The 27,361-nt window shown below is 39.0% G+C and overlaps 1 protein-coding gene across 1 annotated transcript in view; it reads left to right on the forward strand.

Moving 5' to 3' along the window:
• The window catches only part of LOC106930767 (uncharacterized), a 37,112-nt gene extending 16,765 nt beyond the window's left edge, over nt 1–20,347 (forward strand). The window contains exons 3-8 of the mRNA XM_088006237.1: nt 7,194–7,296; nt 10,331–10,598; nt 13,298–13,467; nt 13,800–13,914; nt 14,936–15,135; nt 16,252–20,347. Coding sequence (XP_087862363.1) covers nt 7,194–7,296; nt 10,331–10,598; nt 13,298–13,467; nt 13,800–13,914; nt 14,936–15,135; nt 16,252–16,356 — 961 coding nt within the window. The 3' untranslated portion in view covers nt 16,357–20,347. The remainder of the gene's footprint in view (nt 1–7,193; nt 7,297–10,330; nt 10,599–13,297; nt 13,468–13,799; nt 13,915–14,935; nt 15,136–16,251) is intronic.
• Nucleotides 20,348–27,361: the final 7,014 nt, after the last annotated feature.

Here is a 27,361-nt window from a genome sequence, read left to right on the forward strand (position 1 = left end):
AGGTTCTCTTCGGCCGCTCATCGCTGTAAAGAGAGCTTTCAGTCCAGATCCCCTCGGAGCAGCGATTGAGCGGTCCAATGAGAACCGGGCCACAGTACCAAGTAGGAGGGATACGCATCTTTGTGCCACATTAACATTCAATCCACTTGCCTGTGGTCCTTTAATTATTCATCCATGCATATTACATAATTCTGTGTAAGCCAGTCAAGGCATTTTTTTTATTATTGGACAGGGATGCATATTTGTGTGCCGTAAAGACACGATGCACTCAGAGAAATTTGCTGTGTTTATTGCTATGTGGGCCGTGTAACATCATTTCATTATTAATGAGCTTAAATTGATCTGAAAGACAGTGGATAGGGGTTATGAGCTAAATCAATATTAATGTGTGCTTATTTAAGTTCACAATGGGTAATTAATTTCATTACTCTCATAAAGAGTTGAACCTTTCTATTCTGTGGGACGCTGTGTGCAGCGTAGCTGTCGGTCATCCACAGGGTAGCTCAGGAAAAAAGAAGAAGAAAAAAAACTGCATTAAAAAAGGAAATAAAAAATATTATTTTGGGAAATATTTTCTGCTTTGTGTTTGTGAGAGGTTATTCTTTGCACTTTTGTTCTATATCTTTATTTTTTATTATTTTATTATTGATTGTTTATTTCCTTGCATTTATTTCAACATTGTGCATATTTTCAATCCGTTTTTTTATAATGAAATGTCTATTTTATCTGTATATACTCTTAGTTTTTTTCTGCATTTTTATTTTCTGTTATATACTTCTTTCCGTTTAGTTGCTTTTCATCTGAAGCAGATTTTTACTTAGTATTTATTACTTTAGTGTGGACTGCAATGTTTGTTGTTTTTTTCTTTCTTATGTTTGGCTTTTTACTTGTACATGTCGGTCACTGTGCTCTTAGTGGATCTTTACAAAACAACTTAAATGTTCCCCTACAAGCTTTTTTAAATATTACAGGGGAAAAAAATGCTTGTAATCTCTATCAGAATTTGTACATAAACACATAAATTGATTATTCCATGCCTTGCTAGTCTGATACAGCCTTCCTCCTGTGACGAGGGCTTTCTAAGCCTGACTAATCAACGGGGTCTTCAGGGGCTCTGCTTAAGACTGTCCCCAAGGCAGGGGCTCCCTGAGGCCGCCGCGTTCATCCGCACATCACTGGAGGAATGTCGAAATGTATTCAGCTGCATGCCAACACAGGGGTAGGAAGATAGCATTTAGCCACGGCAAAAGGAGAGGACGAAAAGGAGGGGGCAGTGTGTTCATACACCAGTGCATGCAGTTACAGGCCAGTGGAGAATGGTAGAAAGTTCAAAGTACAAATCCATCGTTCTTCAATAGGAGCGTTCAGAATTGAGAGAGAGAGTCGACTTCACATTTGTGTTGTAGCTGAAGGTGGATCTCTACCCAGCAGGTTTGTGCAGAAACAGATTCTCACATATATATATATATATATATATATTTAGATAGCTAGATGGATGGTGAACTAGGAGAGGAGCTATTAGGAGCATTAACTCAGGACTTCTGTACCTCGTCTCAGAGCAGGTTTGATAAATGCAGCTGCCTCATCCTCAGGCAATCTCTGAGATAAATAAGGATTCAAAACATTTACAGCAAACTCTATTTTGGATTTGGAGTCTTATTGGACCTCTGAAAATGGTCTCCCTCCCCCCCCTCATGACTTTGTGTTGCTGATATTGCTTGGGATGATGAGGTAGTTGCCGTGATAGACTCTGAGGCATGAATGCAAAATTGCAGGAAGTATTGGGAGGCTGTAAACGAAAGCAGAACAGTGAGCTGCGGTACATAAAGGAGACACTAAGCGCACCTTAAGTTCCAGGAGTAATTACACGTACCATTTGTCATCAGCGATTTTCGTGTGCTCACTGAACAACTTCACTTAACAGGGTTGTTGTGAAGTCATTAAAGACCCTTAAAAACTCCAATATTTACAGCATTTTACTAAAGTATTAATATTGTTTTAGCGTTTCCTTATTTTGGCACATTACAACACAAAAAAATTAAATGTCAGCATTTTTTATTGAGAGTTAATGTGATAAACCAACGCAAAGTACAATTTTAAGTATGAGTAAAAAGAAAAATCTAAATCGCCTTCATCTTTTATTTTCTTTTTTTTCTGTTTTATATAAGAATCTGAAAAGTGTGGCATGGAATTGCATTCAGCTGCCTGATTGATAGAAGACAAACCTCAATATCAAATTCTTAAAGTCCAGCCCCTTGTTCCTTATCTGCAACTCTAAGTAGGAATTTTTGAATTTTCATCTTTTCTGTTTTCGGCTAATGTACAATAAAAGAATCATAAGAATTTGATATGTATTACTGAAATAGGATTTCACTAAATAAACCTATTTTAGGCTAAATTACCATTCCAGCATGCAGGAAGTAATTAGTTGACACTGAACGTAACCTTATTTACTAAGTCATTCCAAGGATTTGCTGCAGCTTTTGAAGAATGACAGCAGGTCTGACTCTAATGTGAATGCTGATGTGGTTCATGTGGATGATGACTTATGTAAGCCAACAACGTGCGGCAGTTCTCACTACGATCCTTGGAAGTGAGCTGCACTCCCAACGCATGATAGATCAAGTGGGTGGCAATGAAATTGAGCATAGATGTTGAAATACATCACTCCATGGTCTCAGCATGTTTGTTTGAGTGTTTGCAGAAGAGTGGAAGACTGAATGTTTGGAAAAAAAAAAAAAGAAAAAAGTGGGGGGTGGAGGGTCTGGGTTGGGCTCTCTTTCTCGCGTCTCTCTCCAGCCTAGAAGTGGAGTGTCTTTGCCCCCCTTGCCCCTCTCTTCGAGCTGCTGGCCCTCGGTCAGGTAACGAAACAGGATAGTATCACAGGACGGTGAAACCCAAAGTATGCCTGCCTGCCTCCATATGTCCGTTCACGTGAATATGTGTCTGCGAGGCTCTCACCCGTACCTGTCATATATCCTAAACCTTATCTTCTTTGTTCTCAGTGTGTTTGCTTGTGTGTTGCACCCACCCGTCCCTGTGCCCACCGCCCCCGTTTTCAAACACACCCTTGAGTCCACTCCCAACATCCTCTTGTCAGACACACCCCAAACATCCTCCCAACCCCATATATATAAATATATATATATGGTCTATATTTCAAGAGTCGTTGCTATGCCAACAGCCCACTTTCTGTGTCTTAGCTGTGGCAGAATCTGATTTGAACCCACTCTGCCTCCCACTGGACATTGTAGACTACTGCAGGCTTTCCAGAGCCACATCTACCATAGCAGTCCCCTGAAGGGTTGGATGATAAAGAAAGCATTGGCACCAAAATATCAGTTGCTGTTCTGCCATCTGCCAAAATTAATATTGCTTTCTTAAAAAAAAAAAAAAAAAAAAAAAATTGGAATCAGATTTCATTTTGATGCAGAGTGCAAATCTGGAGAAGAAAACTTAGTTCCTCCTGGAGATCTGCAGCCGCAGCCACTTTGTTTCAACAGCCTGGAGGCAGAGAGCCCAGGACCACCTTTGGCTGCTCTGGCTCTTACCTGAGAATGCACTGAAACTCTGAATGAAGCATGAGGGAGAGTTAATAATTGAAGACATTCGTCTCCCGTCGATACTTGGGAGATGGAGGAGGCGGGAGGTGCACTGCTTTACTTCAATCCCTACCAGTCTCTCCTCGCTGTAGACTGTCATATCTTTACCCAGCATCTCCCTCTCCTCTCTCACTCTAGTTTAGATGTAGTGCAAGAAAGTGAAACAAAAAAAAAAAAAAACACCCCTTGGCAACAAATACACAGTACAGTGGATTTCAAGTGTGCACACTCTTTTTAAAATCCCAGGGTTTTGTGATGAGAGCAGTTAAACCAAAACTTTTCCAACTTTTATTTGATATGCATCCTGAACTGTTCAACTGAAAGCGGGTTGTAGCAGTCTGCACTTCTTTAAACTATTGCTTAATTTCTTTGCATTGATACCTGCCATCAATTGTAGCGACTCTGATTAACCAGGAATAATGTTCTCCTGTTACATTTGATCTTTTTCTGATTTTTTCATGTTTTCATCTTCTGTTAAAAGTCATAATTTATTCTATCACGATCTATTCTATCGTGTTATTCCATCTTAGATCAGTTTAAAGGGACCTAGAGCAATAAAAACTTTAGCAGTCAACAAATTCAGGTTGTAATGGTTGTAAAGTCTTGGCATGTGGAGAAGTCTCTAACTCTGAAAGGAGGAAAAATGACATAAGGCTGCAATCCATCCCAGTGGGTTCCTCGTCTTTTAAATTCTCCACAACCTTGAATCTGCCACTGGTCAGTATGATGAACAATCCCACCCTTGTAGCAGAAGAATTCAGTCTTACTTTTGTCCTGGGGTTTCATGCTGGCAGTGTGATCCAGCATCCCACCGCCCTTTGCTGAGCATCCTTTGAATCGGCCTTGAGGGTCACTTCAGAGGGTCTGGTGGGGATTTCATCCAAAAGCTTCCAAGCCTGAGTAAAATCTCCCAAAAGCTTGTGAAGAATATGATACAGACTAAGCTAAAGTTGACATTTTAAGACATTGGATGGAAACAGTTGATATCACAATCTATTTTAAATAAGAGTTATAATCCACAGCCTTCAGTTGTTTGCTAGAACGATGAAGGTGATTACACTGCTTGATATTCCAAGCATACTTCCAGCTCAAATGAGGAATGACTTCATGGGAAGTAAATGAAAGTTTTGAAATGGCCTCACTGGCTCATAAAATAAAATTGGTAGAAAATCTGTGGGATCACCCAGGTAAGGTTGAAGACCGTCAGCACCCCCACAATCTGATAGATTCGGAGAACCTTATCTTGACAAAGTCACGACATGCTAATCAACACATACCAAAGAACACTGATTGAAATTAAATCAGAGGGAGCCTGAAAATGTGAAGAGTGCAGTTATTCAATCATGTTGTTCTACCTTTTTTATTCATTCTATCAGTTTTTTATGTTGTTGTTGCTTTTCAGTTGAATAGCACAGAATAAATGTCACAATAAATGTGGAAAAAGTTGTTTTTTTTCTTGGCCTAATTTTTTTTACCTCACAAAAGCTCTGCACTTTAACTGGGGTGTGTACTTTTAAGAGCTTCTCCTACTAACACCAATCACTAAAGAACAACCCCTGTCCTTCATGAAATGGTAACTTCCCTCCCTTTTTTCCCTCCCGCCCCCCCCTGCTGGTTGAAGTGTTTCCTTGTCTTGTTTGCTTGCCTTTTCTGTCTGTCTATTTGTCAGTATACTTTCCTTCAGTCAGTTCTGTCTTTGTCCTTTGCAAAAATGCACACATTATTGCATTCAACATCGATTCTCATCCAAATTTGGAGGTTGTTTTAGCGCAACCAACAAAGAGCGCGCACTTCCTCTCGGCGAAAAGCTCGATAGAGAATGCTGGCCAGACAGACAGACGTTTTATGGGCTCCTTGTTTTATGGCCTGTCCAGGGCATTGCCTTCACTCGCTCTGAGTGACAACTACTTGCATATATGAAATATGCACATGTAGCCAATGCCGGTTTGTGCTTTGGCCCCGTGTTCCCACTCCACACTTTTAGAGTGTTGCTAAAATGCTGGAAAATCAGGCTGGTTTAAAAACAACTTGTATCATCCGTAGATGCTGAATTTTTGATGTCCTCTTTTGTAACACTCTAAATGTGCTCTTCCTATGTTCTTATTATTTGTCCCCTCTCATGGTTTTAGTGAAGTTATAGTTTTGAATGGTATATCACCTTATTTCTCTTTCTATACCTCATCTATAAGTTATTTTAAACTCTCCGCATCAAAAAAGATGTTTCTTGTTCACTTTATCCTGATGATCAATTGTATTTATTGTCTTTTTCTTTTTTCTTTGTGCTCTCTCTCTCTCCTTTTAGCATGTTTGCTCCTTTGTCTTCTCTTAAAGATATTGTCTGTAGCTCTGTGTTTCATTTTAATTTTTTGTCTTTTATTCTTTGATTCTTATCAGACTGACAAAACTAAGCCTATCTTGTGTTTGCAGGCTTTCCTTCCTTCCTTCCTATCTTTTCTTGCAGCTCTGTTTTTCTCTCTAACGTGCTGGTGTTTGTTATGATCTCACTCTCTTTGGTTTTTGTTTTCATACTGTTCATGCTGGTTATACTTGCTATCTCTACTAAAACAGATTTCTAAACAATCAACTTGCTTGTGTATTTCTCTCCTTTTTTTTGGTCTTTTCTGTCTAAAGTCTTTATTATTTGTGTCTCTTTGTAATTTGTGAATCTTCTATCCGTCTGCTCATTTTTTTTCTCTTTCGCCATGTTTCTGTCCTTGCTTGTTTGTCTCTTAACTGTTTTTCAGTGTTCGACTTCTTCATGTGCCTTGACCAGTCATTTAAATGGAGTGCTGTCTTAGGTGTCCATCAACAAGATCCTTTGTATTATCCTCTATTCATTTCTGTCCTCTCTCATGCTTTTGTTGTCTTATTTTTCTAATTTGGTTTTTCTCTTTGTGACTCCTATTTTCATGATGTATGAACTTAGAGCTTTTTTCTCCAAGCGTGTGTGGAAGGGAATTAAATGTAACATCTATTAACATTTGTACCTCAGTGCCAGCCATGCCAGTGAAGATCTCATGTCTCTTCTTTTATTATTTCTGTAAAACCAACTGTTTGTCAATGCAACACAGAAATTTAAACATGCAACGTCTGTCCTCTGTATGTTGCTATATGTGTTTGTCTGCGGTTTTTATATATTTATATTTATGTCATTATATGTGTGTATCATAAACTCCCAAAGGATTTGGGAACATAATTTGGTTTCTATTATTTTAAGTTTATTGACTTTGTGTTTTTGTCTAAAAATGTGCGTATTATTTTGCTAGTGGAGGTAACGTTCTTTTTGAAGATGTACTTAAATTTCCTATGAGTTACACCTCTCAGGTCTTGTGCCCATTATTAATCTGTGGAATACAAGGCAGATTTTATTTGGCTTTTGTTAGCAATAGCTGTTAAAAAAAGAAAAAACCTATGAAGTGACATCAATCCATAGTAAAACTGGGACTGAACGGATCATTTTAGAGAGGCGGTTTGGTGCTAAACAGGTGGAGGCTGGACTCCCTGTGGGCTCAAACGCTTTCTGTAGATGAGTAAACTGCTCATTAATGTTTGAGCTGTTTTACGTTTGTCAACCTGATTTTTTGCTTGCAGGGGCAACAAGCCAGCAAACAGCCCCAAGGGTCACCCTCCTGATGCCGACGGGCACTCTTCTGTAACTGACCTGGCCAACTCGCTCACTGGAGACATGGTGATGGTAAGATGAGTCCACCTGGCATCCTCCCTCGCTTCCTTCCTTTCTTCCCTTCTGCCTCAGGTCTTGGTTTTCCACTCAAAATATGCGCCTAAAAGCAATTTCTGTGAACCAGCGATATGTGATTACTCATTATTACTAGTGTACTGCTAAAATAGAGGGGGGCAATATTATTTAAAATCATCTTTTTTTTTTTAGCTTTATATGATATTATATTATTCCCTCATCAAAATCCTATCCTGGAGTGTTGCTTTGATTCTTTCATCCATGTTTGAGAAATCCATGACTCTCACATGACAACTATTCAGTGGTGTCTGAACTCCTGCTCTACAAAGTGCTGCCCATTTCCACAAACATTCGCCTCAGAGCTGCAAACTCCTCCAGACTAGTGGCAGCAGCAGCAGCTTGCAAACTCCTGGGGTAACTGTGAGTCTCAGTCTCAGTCCAAAGCTCCTAAGAATGGTTGTAGTTGGCATAATGAACGGACATTGTTACGGTGATGTGCTGAAAGTGGAGTATTGGAAAGAGCAGAGCTTCTTAAAGAGACTGAGGCCCAATTTCTTTTAAAGATGTACTGCATAGTTACTTGATCGTGTTATAAAATGGCACTATGTGCCTGGAATAAAACATAACACCCCCTTTTAAATCTTTTTCCATACACATTTCAGTAATTAATGTGACTAAAATGTTGATTTAAGTAATTTAATTCATGACACACGTTCATTTGAACACATGTTCAAATGAACATGTGTTCACATGTCGACATGTTCATTTCTGGCTAATGGTTAGATTGAATGAGAAAAAAAAAAGTTTTTATTGCAGAAATGCTAAACACAAAAACAGAAGGTTCTACGGCACAACAAAGAGGCTGCAGTCCTCGGTTCGATTCCTGGCCCTGGACCATTTGCTGCATGTCTTCCCCTTCTGTTTCTGCCATTCCTCCTGAACATCTACTGTTGTATAAATACCACCAGTGCCACAAAAACCTTTAAAAAACAGATAAGCTCGAGTGTTTTAAAGTAACTAACCTTTAGCGTTATTAAGTTCTGAGTCATGCTGTTTCCAACTAAATCACTGGTGTCTCTAATACACAGTGAAATGACTTCTAAATCAATGTTTTTTGGGGTATTTTTGCCCAAAAAGGATCAACATTTTGCTACTTGTTACACATTGGATTTCTGTGAACCATTTAACATTTAAACACCTTTTTTAAGCACCATCTTAACTTTGGTGTAAATAAAGAAATTAGTTGCAAAGCCTTTGAGGATGCATAAGGTGGAACAAGCCAAGGTTTCGCAAAATCTATAACCACTGTGGCACAACACAACTAGTTTGTTTTATGGCGTATGTCAACAGTTTTATTCAGATGACACTCAACTCAATTTTCTTATAAAACCCATAAATTCCAACAGTGTTGTAGATCTGACAGGTTTTCTTTCTGACAATTATTCCGTGGATTAAAAAAATTCATGCAATTTTAAACATTTTCTTTCTTCAAATTTAGTTGTTATAGGTCATAAGTTTTTTTGTTTTGACAAATTAAGTGTTGATTTGTAAAACTATTAACAGTCTCTGACGCAAAGGCCACAGGTGTCTTTATGGTGTTTTTATGCACATGTGCAGGTTGCATTTGAGCCTCCTTTATCAAGTGCATACCCCCAAATACCTTGTTCCCCTTTGCTAGTTTTTTTTTGCAGTTAGTCCTAAATGACCTTTTCTCTAAATAAGTTACAGTATGAACATTAGAGCATTGTCAGGAGAACATTTGTCAAACTATCCTTCTGGAAGACGATTTTGATAAAGTTTAAAGGGCTAAATTGTATTGTCTGTATGACTTATACAATACATAAAGGCAATATTTAAATTGTATTGCTAATTTTGTATTTGCTTCCAGGCAGATATAATTTTAGAAATTTAAAAATATGTAGCCTATTAGCTGTAGTTTAAGCAAAAGGGCAGGCCAAAAAGATAACTTTGTATTTTGAAAGTTGGACTCTGCAAGCCAAAGCTTTGGAAATCCTGCTGAGATCTTATTTGATTTGTTCTGAGACATGGAAAGCACGTCAGCTAAGTCATATTTGTCAAGACGAGTAAATAAAATCACATTGTTCTGAGGTAATTCTTGCCACCAGCAGGAGTTGTGCTGCAAAGTCATTGTAAGTTTATAAGGCAAGTTGATCTAAAGCTGTGGATGGTAATGAGCGAGTCATAATAGAAGAAAATAACACACCAGCCGTTCCCACAGTGGCAATCAAGCAAGCCAAGTCATCCAAGGTGACTCATACTGTTTGACAAATTAGAGTTGAAATTCTCCGTCTTTCTGAAACCCGTATTGATGAATCAGAAGTGAGCCTTTGTCATTTCAGTTTTGGATGAAAGCTTCAAAAAGTAGTACTTCAGGTAATTCTCTGAGCAACACTTTGCATGCCAAACAGCACCTGAGTTCTTTCACATAAAGGTCTACTGTAGTGCATGCTGCTTACCTCCACGTAATGTATGTAAACTTGTATCCCGATTGTTTTTTTATGTGTCAAGAAAAAAAAAAGTAGACGACAACTGTGGGACGAATATGTTACGGTAGGGAAGGTTTACGTCTTGCTGAAAGCTTCCTTCCTCCTCTTTCTGTTTCTCTCTTGCTCTCTCTCTTCCCCCCCCCTCTCTCTGGCTTTTATCAGATATCTGCCTTTTAGTGCAGAGCAATGATAAAGCAGTCAGAGTGGCTGTGAGAGGGTAGTCGCGGGTAGTCTAAAGCTCCGTATCTTTAATCTGAGCACCTCCTGCCTCTTAAGAACATTAGTAAGGAAATTAAACTCTCAGAGTCTTCTTAACATTGCACCAATCTCTGTTTCTGAGCAGCTGCTCGAGCGCGCCATGATCAAAATGTGACTCTGAAATCGTTCCCCCTCACGGCTGTTCTCTGTCGAGGTCCGGGTGATGCAGAAAGTCGGCGCCTTTAGGTCTGACTTGTACCTTGTGTGGCTCTTGCCGGACACGTGACGGTTTACAGTCGTTGCTTTGTCTTTTGTGACCTTTGCAGTTGTCCCCAGGTTCAGAGGATGATGACGGCGAAGGGCCCGTCAGTGAAAAACTCGGTCGAATCCAGTTCAGCATAGGCTACAGCTTCCAGAACACAACGCTCACCGTCAAAGTTCTCAAGGGCCAGGACCTGCCAGCCAAGGATTTCTCCGGCACCTCGGACCCTTTCGTCAAAATCTACCTGCTGCCTGACAAGAAGCACAAGTTGGAAACCAAGGTCAAGAGGAAGAACCTCAACCCCCACTGGAATGAAACCTTCCTTTTTGAGGGTTTGTCATATTTCCAACTTTTAAAGACCTGAAATGTAATGTTAATCCCATTGGATTCTTTTTCTCTTGGTTTAAATGTAAATCTTAAAGGGGAAGTGTTGCATAAAATTCACATTTTGCATGTTTTTAGGGTCTCAATTGCACAAAAATAAATCTGTAAAATATAAGTAAAATCTGATTAAAAAAAAATAAATAAAAAAGTAAATTTAATAAAAATATTCCTTATAAGGTAAAGTTAATGCATACATTTTCAACCCTTTCCAGTTAGAAAATGCAGTAATACTTTATTTGAAGGGGTGTGCGTAAGACTGATGTGACAGTCATAAATATGATATAACACCTGTTATTACATAAAGGAGTCTTTGTTAATCTTTTAATGTTGTCATGAAGTATCATTTGGTAAATAATGACACTTTTAATGCAAAGCTGTACTAAAACTTGCATTAAAAGTCCATTAAAAGTGTCAACCTTGCATTAAAAGTGTCATTATTTACAGAATGACACTTCAACACAACCTTCATAACCAGCCATAAAGACTCCTTCACGTTCTTAAAAGGTATCGTGTCATGCTTATGACAGTATTATGTCAGTCTTATGCACACCCCTTCAAATTAAATCTTATTGAAGATGCTCCTTTGGTTATAATCAGTACTGTGGCTATGTGAATATGTCGCCATCAAGCTATAATTTCTTTCCATTCTTCCAGCTCAAACTCTGTCAAGTTGTAAAATGGCTCTTTTCATGTTTTGCTAACAAATTCCTGAGTAGACTGATATCTGGGCTTTGACTTGGCCGCTCCTTAACATTAACTTTGCTTTCTTTGAACCATTTTTTGTGAACTTTTGCATCATAGTTTGGTTATAAACTCGGATCACATGAACTTACATTTTTTCTCAGATTATCCCTTGTGCCTTTGGCTGAATTCCAGAATAGATTTGTACGGTCTTTTGAACTGTTTTTTTTCATATTTGACATTCTTTGACATTCTGCCATGCAGTTTTGATTTGTAAGAAACCATGGAAAACATTTCTTAAAGCACAGTCTCTTCTCTCTGAGCACTGGAACCTTTAACTCCCTCAGATTAGACGTAGCCGTCTCGATGGCTTCTCGAACCAGTCTTCTTTTCCCGGTCACTCACTTTGTAAGGACAGCCAGCTCTAAATAGATTTAGACAAGTCCCAAACTCCTTCCATTTTTTAAAAGATGAATTTAGCTGAACTCTGTGGGATGTACATCGAGTTAGAAATGTTTGTGATTTTTTTTCAGACTTATAGTTTCCCATTAAATAGCTATGCAAGTTTGTTTAAAAGTAATAAGGCTCACCAATCATTTTGACTGTGTGAGCAGTTAAATATTTGATTTTTGAGATTTCTTTTATAATTATACAAGCACAATGGGATGGATCAAATCACACTTTTGTGATTAGACTGAGTCACTGTTGAAATGTAAAAAATATATTCATCTTAATTTTGGGTAATTTTACACCCTACATTGAGTTTTTATTAGATTTTTTTTCCCCTCAATTTTCTGCTCTTTTATCTCAGGTAATTTCATCTGCAACATTTTATTTCGCCGACAGTTTCCGACCTGATTAAACCATCAGAGACCTTAAAATTACAAAGATAAATGAAGTGATTTTGTAGAGTAAGTGGATTGTTTGAGCATAAAGTTTTGAAATGAGAATTATTTTTGCTGTTAATACTGATTTTTCCTCTCAGTGTTTGTGTATTGGGGGGGGGAATGGCAGAAACACATAAATACTTTATTATAACCTCAGTATCAAACGACAACATAAAACTAATAACGAATTCATATTTATAGAAAATGTTATATATATATATAAAACTAATCAATTTTAGTTATTTTAGAAACTGCAATAGTTGTTGTTTGAGAGGAACTTTTTGGGTGAATCTGTCACAGTTGTATTAAAAATGTACTTCTTTTGTTTTTCTTGCACAATAAGCAATAGCAACCACAATCCTGTATATTTCAAACAGTCTGAATGTATAACCAAGAAGCTGGTTTATTAGGCATTGTGAATAGAAATGTAAATATTGTGTTAATTTTCCACCTGTTAAGACACTGCAGTTTTCAGACCATGAAACTGGTTTCTTTGCTTTTTTTTCATCAAGTGATACAGAGATAAAGCTCATTTGCAGCAAGCTTGGCAGATTTCAAAAAGACCTGTTTCTCCATTGAAAAGGAGCTTTGTGTTAGTTGTGTGAAAACTCAATACCAAAGTGTGAAATTAGAGCAAGTTTTTTATTGATTAGACCTCCAGCCTAGAAACAGCAGACCGATATTCTGTCTTGCTGTAATAATCATCATCATCTTGTAAGCTGCAGAGGCTGTTTGTCATTGGCAAAGACAAAAGTTTTTATTTTTTTCTTCTTGTAAGGAACAAGTTTTTTTTATGACTTTTGAGATTGGCTGAGTGTGAAACGACAAAGTAGGAAAACTAGGGTGGAATATTCTCAAACCTTTCCCAAGCCCACAGCCCTTTAAGCTTGTACGCGATTAGTTTTGTGACAAAAAGTACAGCTTTTGCTCCACACGTTGGCATTTTTGTCATATTCTTCCGTGGAAGCATGTTGCACATTACTGTTCCCTCTGTACTGTCAGGAACATGCTTTTCGCAATCTGCCACTTAACTATGCCTCTCCGCCCACAGTGTTATCTGCTTCCTGTGTCTGCTTTAGGCTTCCCTTACGAGAAGGTGAGAGAACGCACTCTCTACCTCCAGGTGTTGGACTACGACCGCTTCAGCAGGAACGACCCCATCGGAGAGGTGTCAATCCCCCTGAACAAGGTGGAACTGGGCCAGCTGAAGACCTTCTGGAAGGAGCTTAAGCCCTGCAGTGATGGCAGTGTAAGAGGGGCCGTTAGACAGAGCTACGGCTGATGCGCACTTTTAATCCCGGTGTAATTTGTTAAAGCAAGTGTGACACGTTTGGTCGCAGCTTTCATCATGTCTGATGTGACTTTTGGGTGAGCAATGATCATAGCTAAGCCAGCCCGGTCACTGGACCATCTGTATTTGGCACATGGAGTTAGAGCAGAAAGGGCAGTGATGTAACATTGCACAACGAGGCAGTGAGTAATCTGGAGTTTGATACCCCCTGATGAAATCTGATCTTAGACCGGATGATTCACACTCCATTGTTTTTTTTGTTTTTTTTGTGTGTGGGTTCGTTTTTGCAGGGGAGACGAGGCGACCTGCTGGTGTCTCTCTGCTATAATCCCACTGCCAACACCATCACTGTGAACATCATCAAAGCTCGCCATCTTAAAGCCATGGATATCGGGGGCACCTCGGGTAAAGTCTTTGCTGTGTTTGTCTCGGTCTCAAATCTGTGTTTTTCCCAGTTGGCGCCTTTGCCTTGACTTTCAGAGTTTTGAGGTTTTAATTTGAATTTGAAGTACACGGTACTTACTGACCGGTCAACACAGAAGGATGAGTACTTTGCTAAAAATTTCTTTACACTTTTTTTTTTTGTCATATTGCAGTGACAGCAGCTTCTACAGAATTGTTCAAATCAAAGAAAGTACTTTCGGTGTGCTTCAATGTTTTCACATTAAGTGACAGATGAAGTGAGCGTTAGTCTTTACTGTTTGCCCAGTAAAGACTGATCAGTGAGCTGCAGCTCTTTCTGCCTTTGTAAATTTACAGACTTTTATTTGACAAAAGTCTATAATTCCTTTCTTTACGTCTTCATAATAATTTCTTGCTTTGTGTTGGTCTGTCATGTAAAATTCGAATAAAATGCACAGAAGGTTGTAATGTGACAAAATGTGGAAACAGTCAAGGTGTTTAAATACTTTTGTACTCTGGTTAGTGTCCTCTGTTCATAGTCACAGCAGCAAGGTGACATTACGTCAAACATATCTGTTGACCTCTATCTGCCTGTATATTTAAGAGGATCTTGAACCTCAAAGCTAAATGTGTATCAGCGCACTTTGGTCTCTTCTGGTTTAAAAAAAGTATCCAGTCCTGCTGTGACATGCTTTCTGTACTTTTTTTTTTTTTTTGGTAAAATTAGAGTTTCCTGCAGTTACTATTACCAGATATAAAATTGCTCCAGAATTTGCTGTACGAATCCCAAGCCCCATTTCCATAAATACTTCCTCATTTGTATGTTTGCTAGCTCAGGGAATAGGTTGACCTTGAGCTCAATCGAGGTCTCTGCTTCCCTGCTGCCTTTCCTGTCCATAACAATCAAGAGGGTAATTGCAAAGCTGACCCTGAAAGTAAAAAAAAAGAGAAAAAAAAAAACATCCATAGGCATTTTCTTAGTTACCCTTGCGTAAACTTCTGCTCTTTTGCGTCCTTTCTGCAGACCCTTATGTAAAGGTGTGGCTCATGCACAAGGATAAGCGTGTGGAGAAGAAGAAGACGCCGGTGATAAAGCGCTGTCTGAATCCAGTTTTCAACGAGTCTTTCCCCTTTGATGTCCCTGCCCATGTGCTGAGGGAGACTACCATCATCATCACCGTCATGGACAAGGACAGGCTTAGCCGCAACGATGTTATTGGCAAGGTAATTTATGACATAAGCATCTGCGGGGAGTCTGCAGAGATTTTTAGATAGGTGTCATGGGTTAGCTCGGTGTGTTGTAGAATCGTAGAGTCAACAGTACTTGTGGGCGAAGAACATAAAAGCAAATTAAAATCAAATGAAGTAGAATGACTTATTTTCATTTTTTTTTTCTGTAGGAAAGAAATATTATTCAGTGTAGTTCCAAAACTTGAAATAGATTTTGCATGTTTGCTCAAATTGTCCTGTTGTTAGACCAAATCCTGGTCTAACAACAGGATTTGGGTCACTTTCTTTCAAAATGCCTGCTGGATTTAGCAAAGCTTAGTTGAATTCAATAAAATCTGATTTGTTGCAGTAAGTTGGCTTTTCAGTCAAAGTCTCTGGATAGACGCAGTTCTGCTTATTATAAAAGCTTGGTTATAGAAAGATGAATACTTTGGATTGTACTTTCTGCAAATCATCAATCGCCTGTGCAGGAGGGGTCAAATTTCTGCAAGCAGGAAAGGAAGAAGTCTAAGGAAGAAACTTTTTCTTCCTTAGACAAGCCACACTTACAAGCTCAGACATCCAGTTGACGTTAAAATTACCTTAAGTCACTAGATGGGACCTTCTGCTACTGTTAATGGTTCAATTTTGCTCCGAGTTAGGCAAATGTCACCCGTTGTGAACTTGAACAAATAAGGTTTTGTCATGACAACCAAGCAATTTGAACAACACCAACCAGCCGCCTCCTCCTATGTGTATGAGTTAACATTAAGCTTCAAGAGACATGAAACTTACAGAACATTTAAAGTAAAAGCTATAACTCTCTCCTTTGTTTGAATACTGACCATTTCAACCTCTAGCTTCATTAATTTAGGCAACAATGGCATTAATATCACTTTAGTAATACAGCCTGTGAGTGAACAAGGACAGCTATTACTGCTTCACCTCATCACTGCTTTTTGACTTATTGCTGCTTTTCCGAAATAACCGATACCAAACACCGTTTACCATCATGATACACGTGAAAACATATCAACTTGGAAGAGATGGGCCATACAATGGCTTTTTATGTCCTCAGTAGTTTACAAATTTTCATGAAGAGTACATGTTTGTTTCTTTCCCCACTCTCAGATCTACCTATCGTGGAAGAGCGGGCCAGCAGAAGTAAAGCATTGGAAGGACATGCTCGCTCGGCCGCGCACTAACGTCGCCCAGTGGCACGCTCTTAAGGCCTGATCGCACCACCCAGCTTCCTCCATGGCCACTTCCCGTCTCCTATTTCCCACCCCTGTTTTCTCTCCCCTACTCCCGCTCCCGTCCTTATGCACAAGACTGACTTGCTGCCAGGCTGCGAAACACGGGTACAATTAGCCATCTGCTCTCTTAAACCTTTAAACTCTTCTCTATTTTCTTTTAGAATCTCAATTTCCTCTTCCACTTCTCTCTGAATTTCTCGCCCTTTGTGCTGTTGTATGTTTTTTTTTTTCTGTGTCGCCACTTTGCCAATAGTCCCCCTGTTTCTGACTGTCTGTATGTCTGTCTTTCTGTCCTTATGCAATCAGCCCATGGAGGTCTAACGATCCGTTTATTTGTCGCTGCAGTCCCTGACCAGTTAAACAAGTTGGTATCTTAGAGAATCATAATAATTTGAGCTCATTTAATCTTGTTGTATAAATAGTACAGTTACACAATATAATACAGAAGGCACTGTATGAACATACAGGCGGATGTCAATAATTTACAATATCATCGTAATGTTAATTTAGTGATTCAGCTCAAAAAGTGAAACTCACTGCATACCAAGTGGGTAAACCTAGAGTATTATATATTTCCAGTCTTTATGTCTGTTAATTTTGATGACTGTGATGTGCAGCTAATATGAACCCCAAATTCAGTTTCTCGTAGAAGTCGGTTATTACAAAAGACCAATGAAAATAATTAATACAGCATTGTGGTGCTACAACATGTACTATGTACTCAATAATTGACCGGGGCCACCAGCCTGTGGCTCTGCAGATGTGTGCGCCAGCCTTCAGTTCATCCTCACTGTTGGCTCTAGAGCCTTGGCAATGTTTGAGATTTAGACCAGGAGAGTTTGCACTTTTGCCATATTCTGCTGGAAAAATAAAATCTGCTCTTCTATAAACCTTGTCAGCAGAGTGAAACATGGAATGCTCTAAAACCTTTTTGGTAAACATCTCTGCTAACGTTGGACTTTATAAAATACAATAGAACAACCTCAACCAGCTTGAAATCTGTGCCTCTTCCCTTTATCTCCAGACTCTGGGACCTTGATTTACCAATGAAAAATAAAATGTTCTTTTCTAATGGAAAGAGGACTTGGGACATGTCCTTTTTAAGAAGTATTTGCCAGTGTCTTGCATTCAGGAGTGTCTTAACAAAAGGAAGGTAACAGTTGCAGAATATATTCTGGAAATGACTGTGTGCAGTGACTCTTAAAGCTCTGACTCCAGCCACAGTCAGTCCCTTGTGATTCTCACCAAAAATCATAAATGAGCTAGAATCCTCTCCAGGCTTCAGTTATCCCTGTTGCCTGTGCCAGATTTTTCAGCCACCCTTTTTCCTTCCACTCAACTTTTCAATCAGAAGCACACACTTGTGGTTTGCCACCTTTGTACAGAATGTCAGTCTCTGTCTGCTGCTATATTCTATTTATCTGAGAAACAGAAATTTGGGTTTTCATTAGTTGTTAATAGGTAACAATCAAAATTAAGAGACATAAACGCTCCAAATATATGATGTTTGTAGTGAATCTCTATTAATTATTAATTCTACTAATTAATTAACATTTCTGTGACGTTATGATATACCTGTACTCATCTTATGAAGATATAATTTAGCTATGTAGGCTGGCAGGGTTTCACCTATGAACACTAGCTAACTATATCTTAGCCATATTCTGTCACCTGTTTCCCCGTTTCATTAGTCTTTTCATTGGCCCTACTGTTCTCGTTATCTGTCTCAAGTGTTTTAAATTTTTTTCTCATTGCAAACCTTTTCTCCTTCATTCAAGAATGGTTTAATGTTCAGCTGAAGTCTTTGAAAGTGATCGATAATAGGTTTGTGATGAAACAAGCTGAACTCAGGACGGATTTGTTCACACTGTTGTCTCTTCTCTTCCTTCTATTCTCCTCTCTGTACTCTCTTTTGCCCCTCTTCTCTTCCTTCTGGCACAATATTAGTGACTTACTTTGCCTCACCACTCCTCTCACAACAACCCTCTTTCTGGAGCCTTCCTTGTCGTCTGTGTGCTGTGGGTGCTGTGCTGTAGCTCCAACAAAAATAGAGATTAAAAAAAAAAATAAAAAAAGAAAAAAAAAATAAAGCAACTAAACTTTCCAAAGCTGGGAAAAGATGGGACACAAACTTGTGACATGGATTCGTCCCGATTTTTCCAGAAAGAAGAAGAAAAAAAAAAGACACGGAGAGAGAAAAAAGAAGATGAGATCCCAGGATGTCACTTTTCATGCATCACCAACCGAGGAAACCAATTGAAATCTTCCAATATTAACAGGAAAATCGAGGCTGAAAGCAAAGTTTGTGCACATGGATTCAGCTGTGTGCACACACTTGTCTTCGCCCTGTGCTCTTCTGTCACGCTGGTGGGTGTCCACCTCCAGCAGGTTGGACTGTATAGTTAGACTGCTGTGTTAATGTATGCCTTCTGCCACTTGAGTGTGCATTTACAGGAGCAACGCACTTCAAACTTTACAGAAATCTTCTTCTCTTTTCTCTTTCTTCTCTCGCGCTCTTCTTGCTCTTCTTACTGCCATCGTTTCCCCATCCTCTACTGCCCTGCCTTCTGAACGAGGGCACGGGGAAGTTCATTTTGCACTTTTTTGAAAATGTAATAAAAATAATGATGATGATTATAGTTTTTGATGATGATGGTGATGATTATAGCTGTGGTGAAAATCAAGGGAGGAGAATCTGGAAGGGTTGGCTGCAGTCGGGGGGAGAGGTGACGTTTGCTCGGTGTTTTCAGGGTCTGGAGTTGAAGCAGAGGACACAGAGGATGCAGGGCTCTCATCCTCCTCTTCTTGGTCTTTTTTATGTGTTTTTTTTTTTTCTAAATATGAGAGTACTTATGTGTGCTTGTGTGTGTATTTGGAAGGAAACTGCAGGACTCCTGGTGGGAGTCCACTGATGTTTGAAATGTCAGGCTGGGATGGAGATTCAAGGCACGTTTGCTTGTCTCATGGAGACTGGCCAGCACAACAGTGCTATTACACAATGTGTCGATTAACATCAAGCTTGTCAGAGCTCAGAGCTGCACATTGTTATTCTGAATGAGTCCAAGAAAAAATAGTTTTTATGTATATATATGTATGCATAAGTATATATACTGACAGGAAAAGGTAGTTCTTAGCCACGTTCTGAATTTTAGTTGCACCTCATGGGAATTACAAATGACGGACAGAGTGTGCGATTTCAGATGATTGACTTGTCTGCCTCTGTGAGATACTGCAGGAGTGGATTAGAGGTTATCTAATGCAGTAATAGTTGCCCGGTTTGTCAGAAACATTCAACTCACACCTGTGGAAATAAAGCTGTCATAAAGCAGCAACAATAAAACTTACTTAGATGCTCATAGATACCTCTGCTCTTTCTTAGTTTGCCGTTTGTCCCAGTTGTTTGCAGTTCACCTTTAATACACTCTTGTAAAGTTTTACGCTTATTTCTGTCCCAGGGTTTTCCTATAGCACTCTCCAATCTTTCTACGCCATGGCACTTTATTCAGGAAGTAGCTAAAATATTTAGCTGAATTATCAATGCTGTGCTTTTCAATTAATTAAAATGCAATGCCAAATGTACTCTAATGCGAATACATCTATTTAAACATAGTTTAAATTTCCAGTACAATATAATAGCTTTCTAGACCAAAAGTATGTACCAGAAATGACTTGTATTGAGTTATATAAAGCTCATTGAAGTAAGAAAACCTACTTAAGAAGACTCATATCATTATATATTACTGTACAATACCTATGCATGTCAAAGTGTCAAATAGTGAAGTACATCAATGTTTCACTGGGGTAAAATATAAGATTACATTATGTTTCAAAGTTTTGTTCTTAAGGTCATAAATAAGTAAATTCAAGATTTATTTATTGATCATATTTTCACACAGATGTCACAAAGTGTACCATAAAAAGGGTGACTTTAATAAACCACACAGAAGTGTACAATACAGAAGCCAAAACAATCCAATCGTCTTGTGACAATCTATTATAAATAAGAGAAAAACTTATTTTTTTCTATGTTCTTGAGGACAAAAAAATGAAATGCTTTAAACTTTACATCATAACAGTTATGGGGAAGGTAGAATATTTTGAAAGTTTTAATTCCCCTGATTATTAACAATCAGCTATATCTATACCAAATAAAGGAACATTTCAATTTAGAAAGCTATAGCGGTTATTTGGCTGTTGGGAAATGGTAAATCAGAAAACATTTAAATTCTTCACTTCTGATTTGCAAGCACTAATAGTAAGTCTGTAAGCAAATCCAAAATTAATTCTATATAAATACTATTTTTTGAGCATATGTATGTAACAATATTAAAAGATGATGCTATTGCTTTAGTATTGTAAAACCTTATTTCCTGGAAGTTGTCTGTCTGCATATATGGATGATCTATTATTATATATATCTCATAAACTTTGAAATATACCCACATCATACATTAGAACAGTAATTTAACAACTATTAAAGTTGATGCAGTTTTTATGCAGTTACTGTTCTAATTTCCTATATCTGCTGACTGTGCTGCTATGCTAATGATAGTTTACACTCGAGAAGGGACAAATACTGAGGGAGTTGGTTCGGTTGTGTATTTTTTATTTTTTTATTTCTTTCCATTACTTTAAAAATTAAAAACAAATTTGGTCTTTATTCTTAAACTAGGAATATGTAATGCAATAAAATTGTCTTTTTGCTGTTTGAGAATATTGATAAAGTTTCATCTTCCTTTAGAGACTCGGAGCTCAAACAGCAGCTGTAAAGAGAGAAGCATTTACTGCATTTCTTGATGCCCAAACAGTAGGAGGACTCCCTGTCTGTGTTTACTTCATTAGCAATGGCTTCCCACCACTTTGTGTTCAGTTTCCACGGTAACCAAGTGCTTGATTGCTTAATGGTTTATGCTAATTCTCTTGAATTATGTTTACTATTCAAGATGTAATGCAGATATTAGAATATAGTTTTTTTTTTTCCCAGCCACACATCTTCTTTGTTGCCTATGGGGAAGGATGTTAGCTAGTAGCATTAATACTGCATCCAAATGTACAGGAAACTTGTTTTTCTTTTTAACTGTGTCTATAGTGATGTCTCTAGATTAGTTTGTTTTGGAGATGAGCAACTGGATGAAAGATATTTAGATGACAAAAAAACCACAGCAGTCTGATCTTTGTGGGTCTAAAATGCCCAAGAAGCTGAAGCCCCACATCTCTTGGACTTACAGTTACGCACCGGTCTAACGAGTATTTAGCTTAATTCCTTCTCAAATCTCTTCTTGACTCTCTACACTGAGATTCTTCTGACTTTTATCCGCCGTTGCTGACCTGAATCACTTAATTTGAAACCCACTGTATAAAGACTGGCTAATAAGCGAGTCCATACATAGCACAGCTTCTGCCAACACTGCCTTTTTTTTTTTTTAATCTCTTTTGATTCACGCTAAAGATGGTGTCAGCATACAACTGTGCAGCTGTAAACTGGCCAGCGCCGTATAACTCCTCCTCATGAGTGTCGGTAAGCTTTTCTGGACAGCATGCGGTGTGCCGAGTATGTTCTGGGCACTGTCTTTCATGTGAGCCTCAGTGCTGGCTGCTGTGATGCACTGATCCAGTCCAGTGCCCTTCAGAACAATTGGCCATCCATGGAACAGGGCTCACTGTTTTGACAGCCAGTGCCTGCAGTGTCACAGCACATTACACTCCCATTAGGTGGTCAGAAAGGAGCAATATCTGCTTCCTTGGACCTTGGGGGGGGAGGGGGGGCTCACTATTTGCAAAAATAACTCTGGCTAAGAAAAAAGAAGCATGGAGCGCTTTTATAACTAACATGCGTGCAAGTAAAAGTCTTGTCACCCATTCGTTAGCTTGGTCAGCTTTATCGTTGCTGATATTGGAGCTCTTCCCAGCTAGAATTAGGCAGGGGAGTGAGAACACCCTGAACAGGTGCCAAGTCCATCGCAAGGCTAACACAAGGACAGCCAATGCCTAACAATGGATGCTTGTGGACATCATACAGAAAGGCCCCCAGGTGACCAGCAGTCCCTTTTTTCCAGTTGTCTGTCAGTGCAAACCGCTGCTCCACCTGGCTTGTCAGGTAAAGACAGAAACTAATCGGTGTAATCACTCCTGAAGGTGTGAAAACACTTTCTGGACCTATTAAGTCAACAAAGTTTCTCAGCTATTTCCCTTTAAGTGAGTTACATTTGGTTCAGAAGGCTGAGCTACCAGGCTTTATAAAGTAGTCCTCAGTCACCCTGTGAGCTTGGAGATACGCTGTTATTTTTATAACATGAGGCAGATTGTGAAGCCACTCATCCTTGAAAATAGACTGCTGAGAAGACTTTTGGACTTTTAGAAGTCAAAGCTCTGCTTTTTAATCCAGATGGCCTCCTGAATAAAAACTACTGAATGATAAATATTCTACTCTGCCACTTTGGTCAGTGTTGGCAGATTGCATAAATAACATATCTGGAAATTTCATAACTGATCCTTCACATTTCTGATTCATGGTATCGTTATAGCATATAAAGAAACTGTTGCTTATTAATTTTTTTTTTTTAGGAAGCGTAACAGTGATCTCAGACCTGGATATTTATAAGGATTACTTGTACAAAATGAGATACAGCTAAGTTTCCTTTAGTGGTTAAAATAGAAGAAGCATTGATGCTCTCAGTTGTAACTACTCTTAAATGTTTGACTCTGGAAAATTGTGGGGAAAATGCTGTGTGTTTGCTATAAAGCCGCTTCCCTCGCGGTATATTTCATTTGACAACAGAGCGTAAAATCCTTCAGAAACCTTCTATCCGTAAAACAGTAAGAATCCCCTAATTTATCTTTATATTTTCTGCTATCAGCTCAACAACCAAAACACTAAAATGGATGGAAAGTTTAAATCTAAACATATGGAGACATTAGCTCCCAAGCACCACTTTTTAATTGCGCTGCCACCTCTTTCGCACCTCTAAATGTGTTGCGCTTTCTTGGCACCAACAATGTCAGGAGTGACCTTCAGCAAGTCAGGGCTCATGAATATACCAAGACAGGATTACAGATGTTCCCAGTCAAGAGTCCCCCCCCCTCCAGACACGGGGTCCAGTTGGTGGGTTTGTTCTGTCTCTCATCATTATATTCAATTCCTGGCAGAACCAATGAACAGGTGCTGGTGTGGGCCTGAGTAAAAAAAAAGTTGAATTCTGCCCACAACTTTGCTGCATATTGCTGTAAGTTGCATGTCCTTTTTCTGCGATAAATAGACTTTTTCTATCTAAAACCATCCCCAGACCTGTATTGGAATTTGTAGTCATGATGTGTAAAATCTTTTAAATAGATTCATCTTTTACTCCTCTGGTTGAAAAATAGTGATAAATCTAACATTTAATTTCAGAACATTTGCTAAGTGTAAAAAAATAAGCTCTCTTTTTAAAATCTAATTGTTTTATGTCCTCTCTTTTAACCTACATAATCTCTCTAGATTTGGTTCATCACTTGGGCTCGGGGACTGGAATGACGACGCTTATTGTATTTGAAATCATTATTCTATCATAAGACCAAATTAACACCCATTTTCAGATTTCTGGCAGAACCCACCAAACTTAACTTTTAAATGTTCTGCTATGTCGAGCAGTTCCACGTGGGTTTTTGAAGACAAACAAATCTGCCATACTCAACAGTTCGCCTGAGGCACTTTACCTCACATTCATCTTTTGTTTCATGGCAGGTCAACCTGGAGAGTTTGTTGCAGAAAAATCTTGCTCTCTATCTGAACTTTGGCACAGACAATCATAGTTCCCCAAAGATGATCCTGACAGACACGTTTATGTCTTTCTTAAAATGAAATAAATCCATGTTGGCCGAGTTGAATTTTAGTCATTCTTTTAAGACTGGACTTTGTGCACTAGAGTATAGAACTTACCCCTGTGGTTTAATATCTTGACAGCTTATTTTGTACATTTCCATGCATTTTTAAAAATCGATTTACATTTTCTAAAGTTATATAATTAGTTTAAACCTCTCACAACTGAAGAGGTCCTACCTGTTCCTTATGTTCCCTTGAGATTTATGATGGCATTTGTCCTTGTCTCATTCCTCCTTCCCTTAATATTCCGTCGTAGTTTTCCTTGATGGATTTCTTAAGTTAAGCATCAGTGACTCACTCTATTGGAAAGGTGCCTGCTCTGCTGTAGTCTTTGCTAAATTAAATTAGGGGTGTTCTTTCTCTTGGAGACCTTAATGTCTGTGTGTGTGTGTGTGTGTGTAGGTGTGTGTGTGGATTAAAGTGAGGCTGCGGTAATCCCATCCTGGAGGAACATCTTCGCTGCTTTATTCTGCTGAATCATGTTGCGACGCCTGAGTAAGTTCAGGAGTCACCTGGCTCACCTTCGCTGTTTGTTTGTCTGCGCGTTCGTCCTGCCCTGCACCGACGGACCTCTCCTCTCCCTCCGACTCACCCTTTCAATTGTTTTAAGCATCTGGTGAAAACCAGTGTGACTCCTTCCATTCAGGGTTGTATGAATAGTAACTACACGAATATGAAAAACAATAACAAGTAATAATTTACTTTCTGTTCACATTTGACTGTTGGTTAGTGTGTACGTATGTGTGTGCTTGGTGTTCTTGTGTTTTTGTTTCTTTACGGAGCATTGTGAAGAATAATTACTTTATTTTTGTTTGTTTGTTTTTTAAAAAACTTCATGTAAATATTGTTGGTGAAAATTAACATTTATTGTACTCCGAGTTTTCGTTTGTCACTCGAGGCGATGAAGAAAACAACGATACACATGAATAACAATGGTGATGTTGATGATGATGATGAAGCTGATTATACCTGCCCTTCTTGAACAAGGGCTTTTGATGTCTGCTGTATTTTTGTTGGGGGCGTCGTGAGGTCAAGGCAAGACAAGCGACGGGGAAGGAGTGGTACCCGACACATCCCAGGTTCTTTGTAGCAACACTGCCACAAGTCCCCGAATTCACCCAGGTAACTCAAAGCGACACAAATTGTAGCCATGAAGCATCATTGCATTCTTACAACATGCTTTGCGGTGTGTGAGAACACACACCTCCATGTTGAGTCACTCCAACCCAGTCGCTTGGCATCACATCCCCCCCCCCCATCAGCTTACAGGCTCTGGGATTTACTGAAATGCCATTGTGTTAGAAGGGATTGACCCTGTCCTGACACCCATGATGCCTTGCTCATCGAATCTGGAGTCATTATTGATGTGTAGGAAGCCATACATAAGGATGGACATGGCTTCCATCATCCTACAGCAACAAGGGTAATTTGCATGCATGTTTTAATTCCCAACTGGGCTGATGTGAACTTGCCAAATAACCGGCTTGTCTGTTGCTCTGTGAACTATTTGCAAGAGCTCTCAAACGCCAGCAAGAACAGTTCAGGATTAGAGAGACAGCCGAACTATAAACTGCCATATTGTGATGGGAAAAAAAAACAAAAAAACTCAAATAATACTTGCACCATCGATCCTCTTCCAAACAGATTTTAGCTGTGCCATATCACAACCTTTGTTTTCTCCAGGACTCGTCTGCAAAAACACTGTTAGATGTTAAATCATGTATTAGTTGTAACTTCAGGGAATGCTGACGGATCTTTTCTGTGCCGATTGATCATTAATTAGTTAGAAGATATGGTGATGTCACACTGTGTGTGAGAGAGAGCAGTCGGTGTCGCATATGTCTGCAGTTTAACAAGATTTCGGAAACATATTAAAATATCTTTGCACTTTGAGCTTAGCACATTTAGTAAGGTTAGCTCACTTAGCTTTGCAAACTATGAACAACGGTTATCATATGTGCTCCCTGAAGACTGAGCAAAAACTGTGAAGGCTACCAATCCAGCATGTTCCCCCACAGACAGAACCGAATTAAAACAGAGCTATTTTGCTGCAATGCATTCAGCCTTGCTTTCAAAATGTTGGTGTCTCCTGTGACTTCATCTTTAAATGTCTCATCTATATTGAAAACGGCTAACTTTGCTCAGTAACAACTTCCAAACCAAAGAGAGTTTTTGTCAGTGTGACATGTTGGCGCTCGTGTTTTCTGAGCCTAAAAAAGATTGGATTTTTAAGCCAATCAGTCACTGTTAAGAGCTGGTTAAGTGTGAAATGTTTATTCTGGCCAATAGATGATTTCTCGGTGCATCGCTGCAATTTATCCTCTTTGTAATAAATGAGGAATTAAAATGCACTTTTATTTATGTTCAAAGCATGCTATGGCTTTGCAAAACATTGGTAAAAACAGGATTGTGGTCAAGTGCCATAAATCCTACTTCGTCTGGTTTTTCATATGCTGTGCCCGCCCTCATGTTTCAGGCCCGGCATCCACACGGTGCAGCGGCGGAGCTCATCAGTTTCAGGTTTCTTTCAGGAGCGTCTCTGACCTGACATGGTTTAGCGGATACTGCCGGCAGCTGTCTCCAGGAAAGACAGTGGATACAGTTCTACCTTCATCTGTAACACCATCCCTCCGAGGGAGTCCCACAAGGACGCTGAAGCTCCACATGCTGACCAAAAATAAAGCCCAGCTACTTTCCCCTCCAAACTCGATCTGTTGCTGATTGTGAATGAGATGCAGGCTGAGCGGCGACGAAATCCTGCCATTTATACAGAGGTTTTTTAAATCAGGGAGGTAATAAGCAATACTCTTAACTGACCTACAGAATCTAAACTGAGAGGGGTTTTATTTTTGCATTGAGGGATGTCAAGGGTAACACTCCTGCTTTTTGGTTGGGCTTTTAACTCCTTTTTCCACTTGCCTTGGCCCACCTCTTCAACAAAGAGTGCTCTAACTTTAAACACACAATTGTGATGTGTACAATCTGATTCCATGTATTTATTTATGTATTTTTTTCCCCAACTTTGTATAGTGTACAAATATCTATAAATATACAAACCATGACAGTACTGTATAGATTTTAGCTGCCTGGTAAGGTTAATAGTATATACTTGGTAGACTAAAAGAAA

This window comes from Poecilia mexicana, unplaced genomic scaffold (assembly GCF_051168715.1).
Source record: "Poecilia mexicana isolate PSO_F unplaced genomic scaffold, ASM5116871v1 scaffold_6, whole genome shotgun sequence".
Classification (NCBI taxonomy): Eukaryota; Metazoa; Chordata; class Actinopteri; order Cyprinodontiformes; family Poeciliidae; genus Poecilia; species Poecilia mexicana.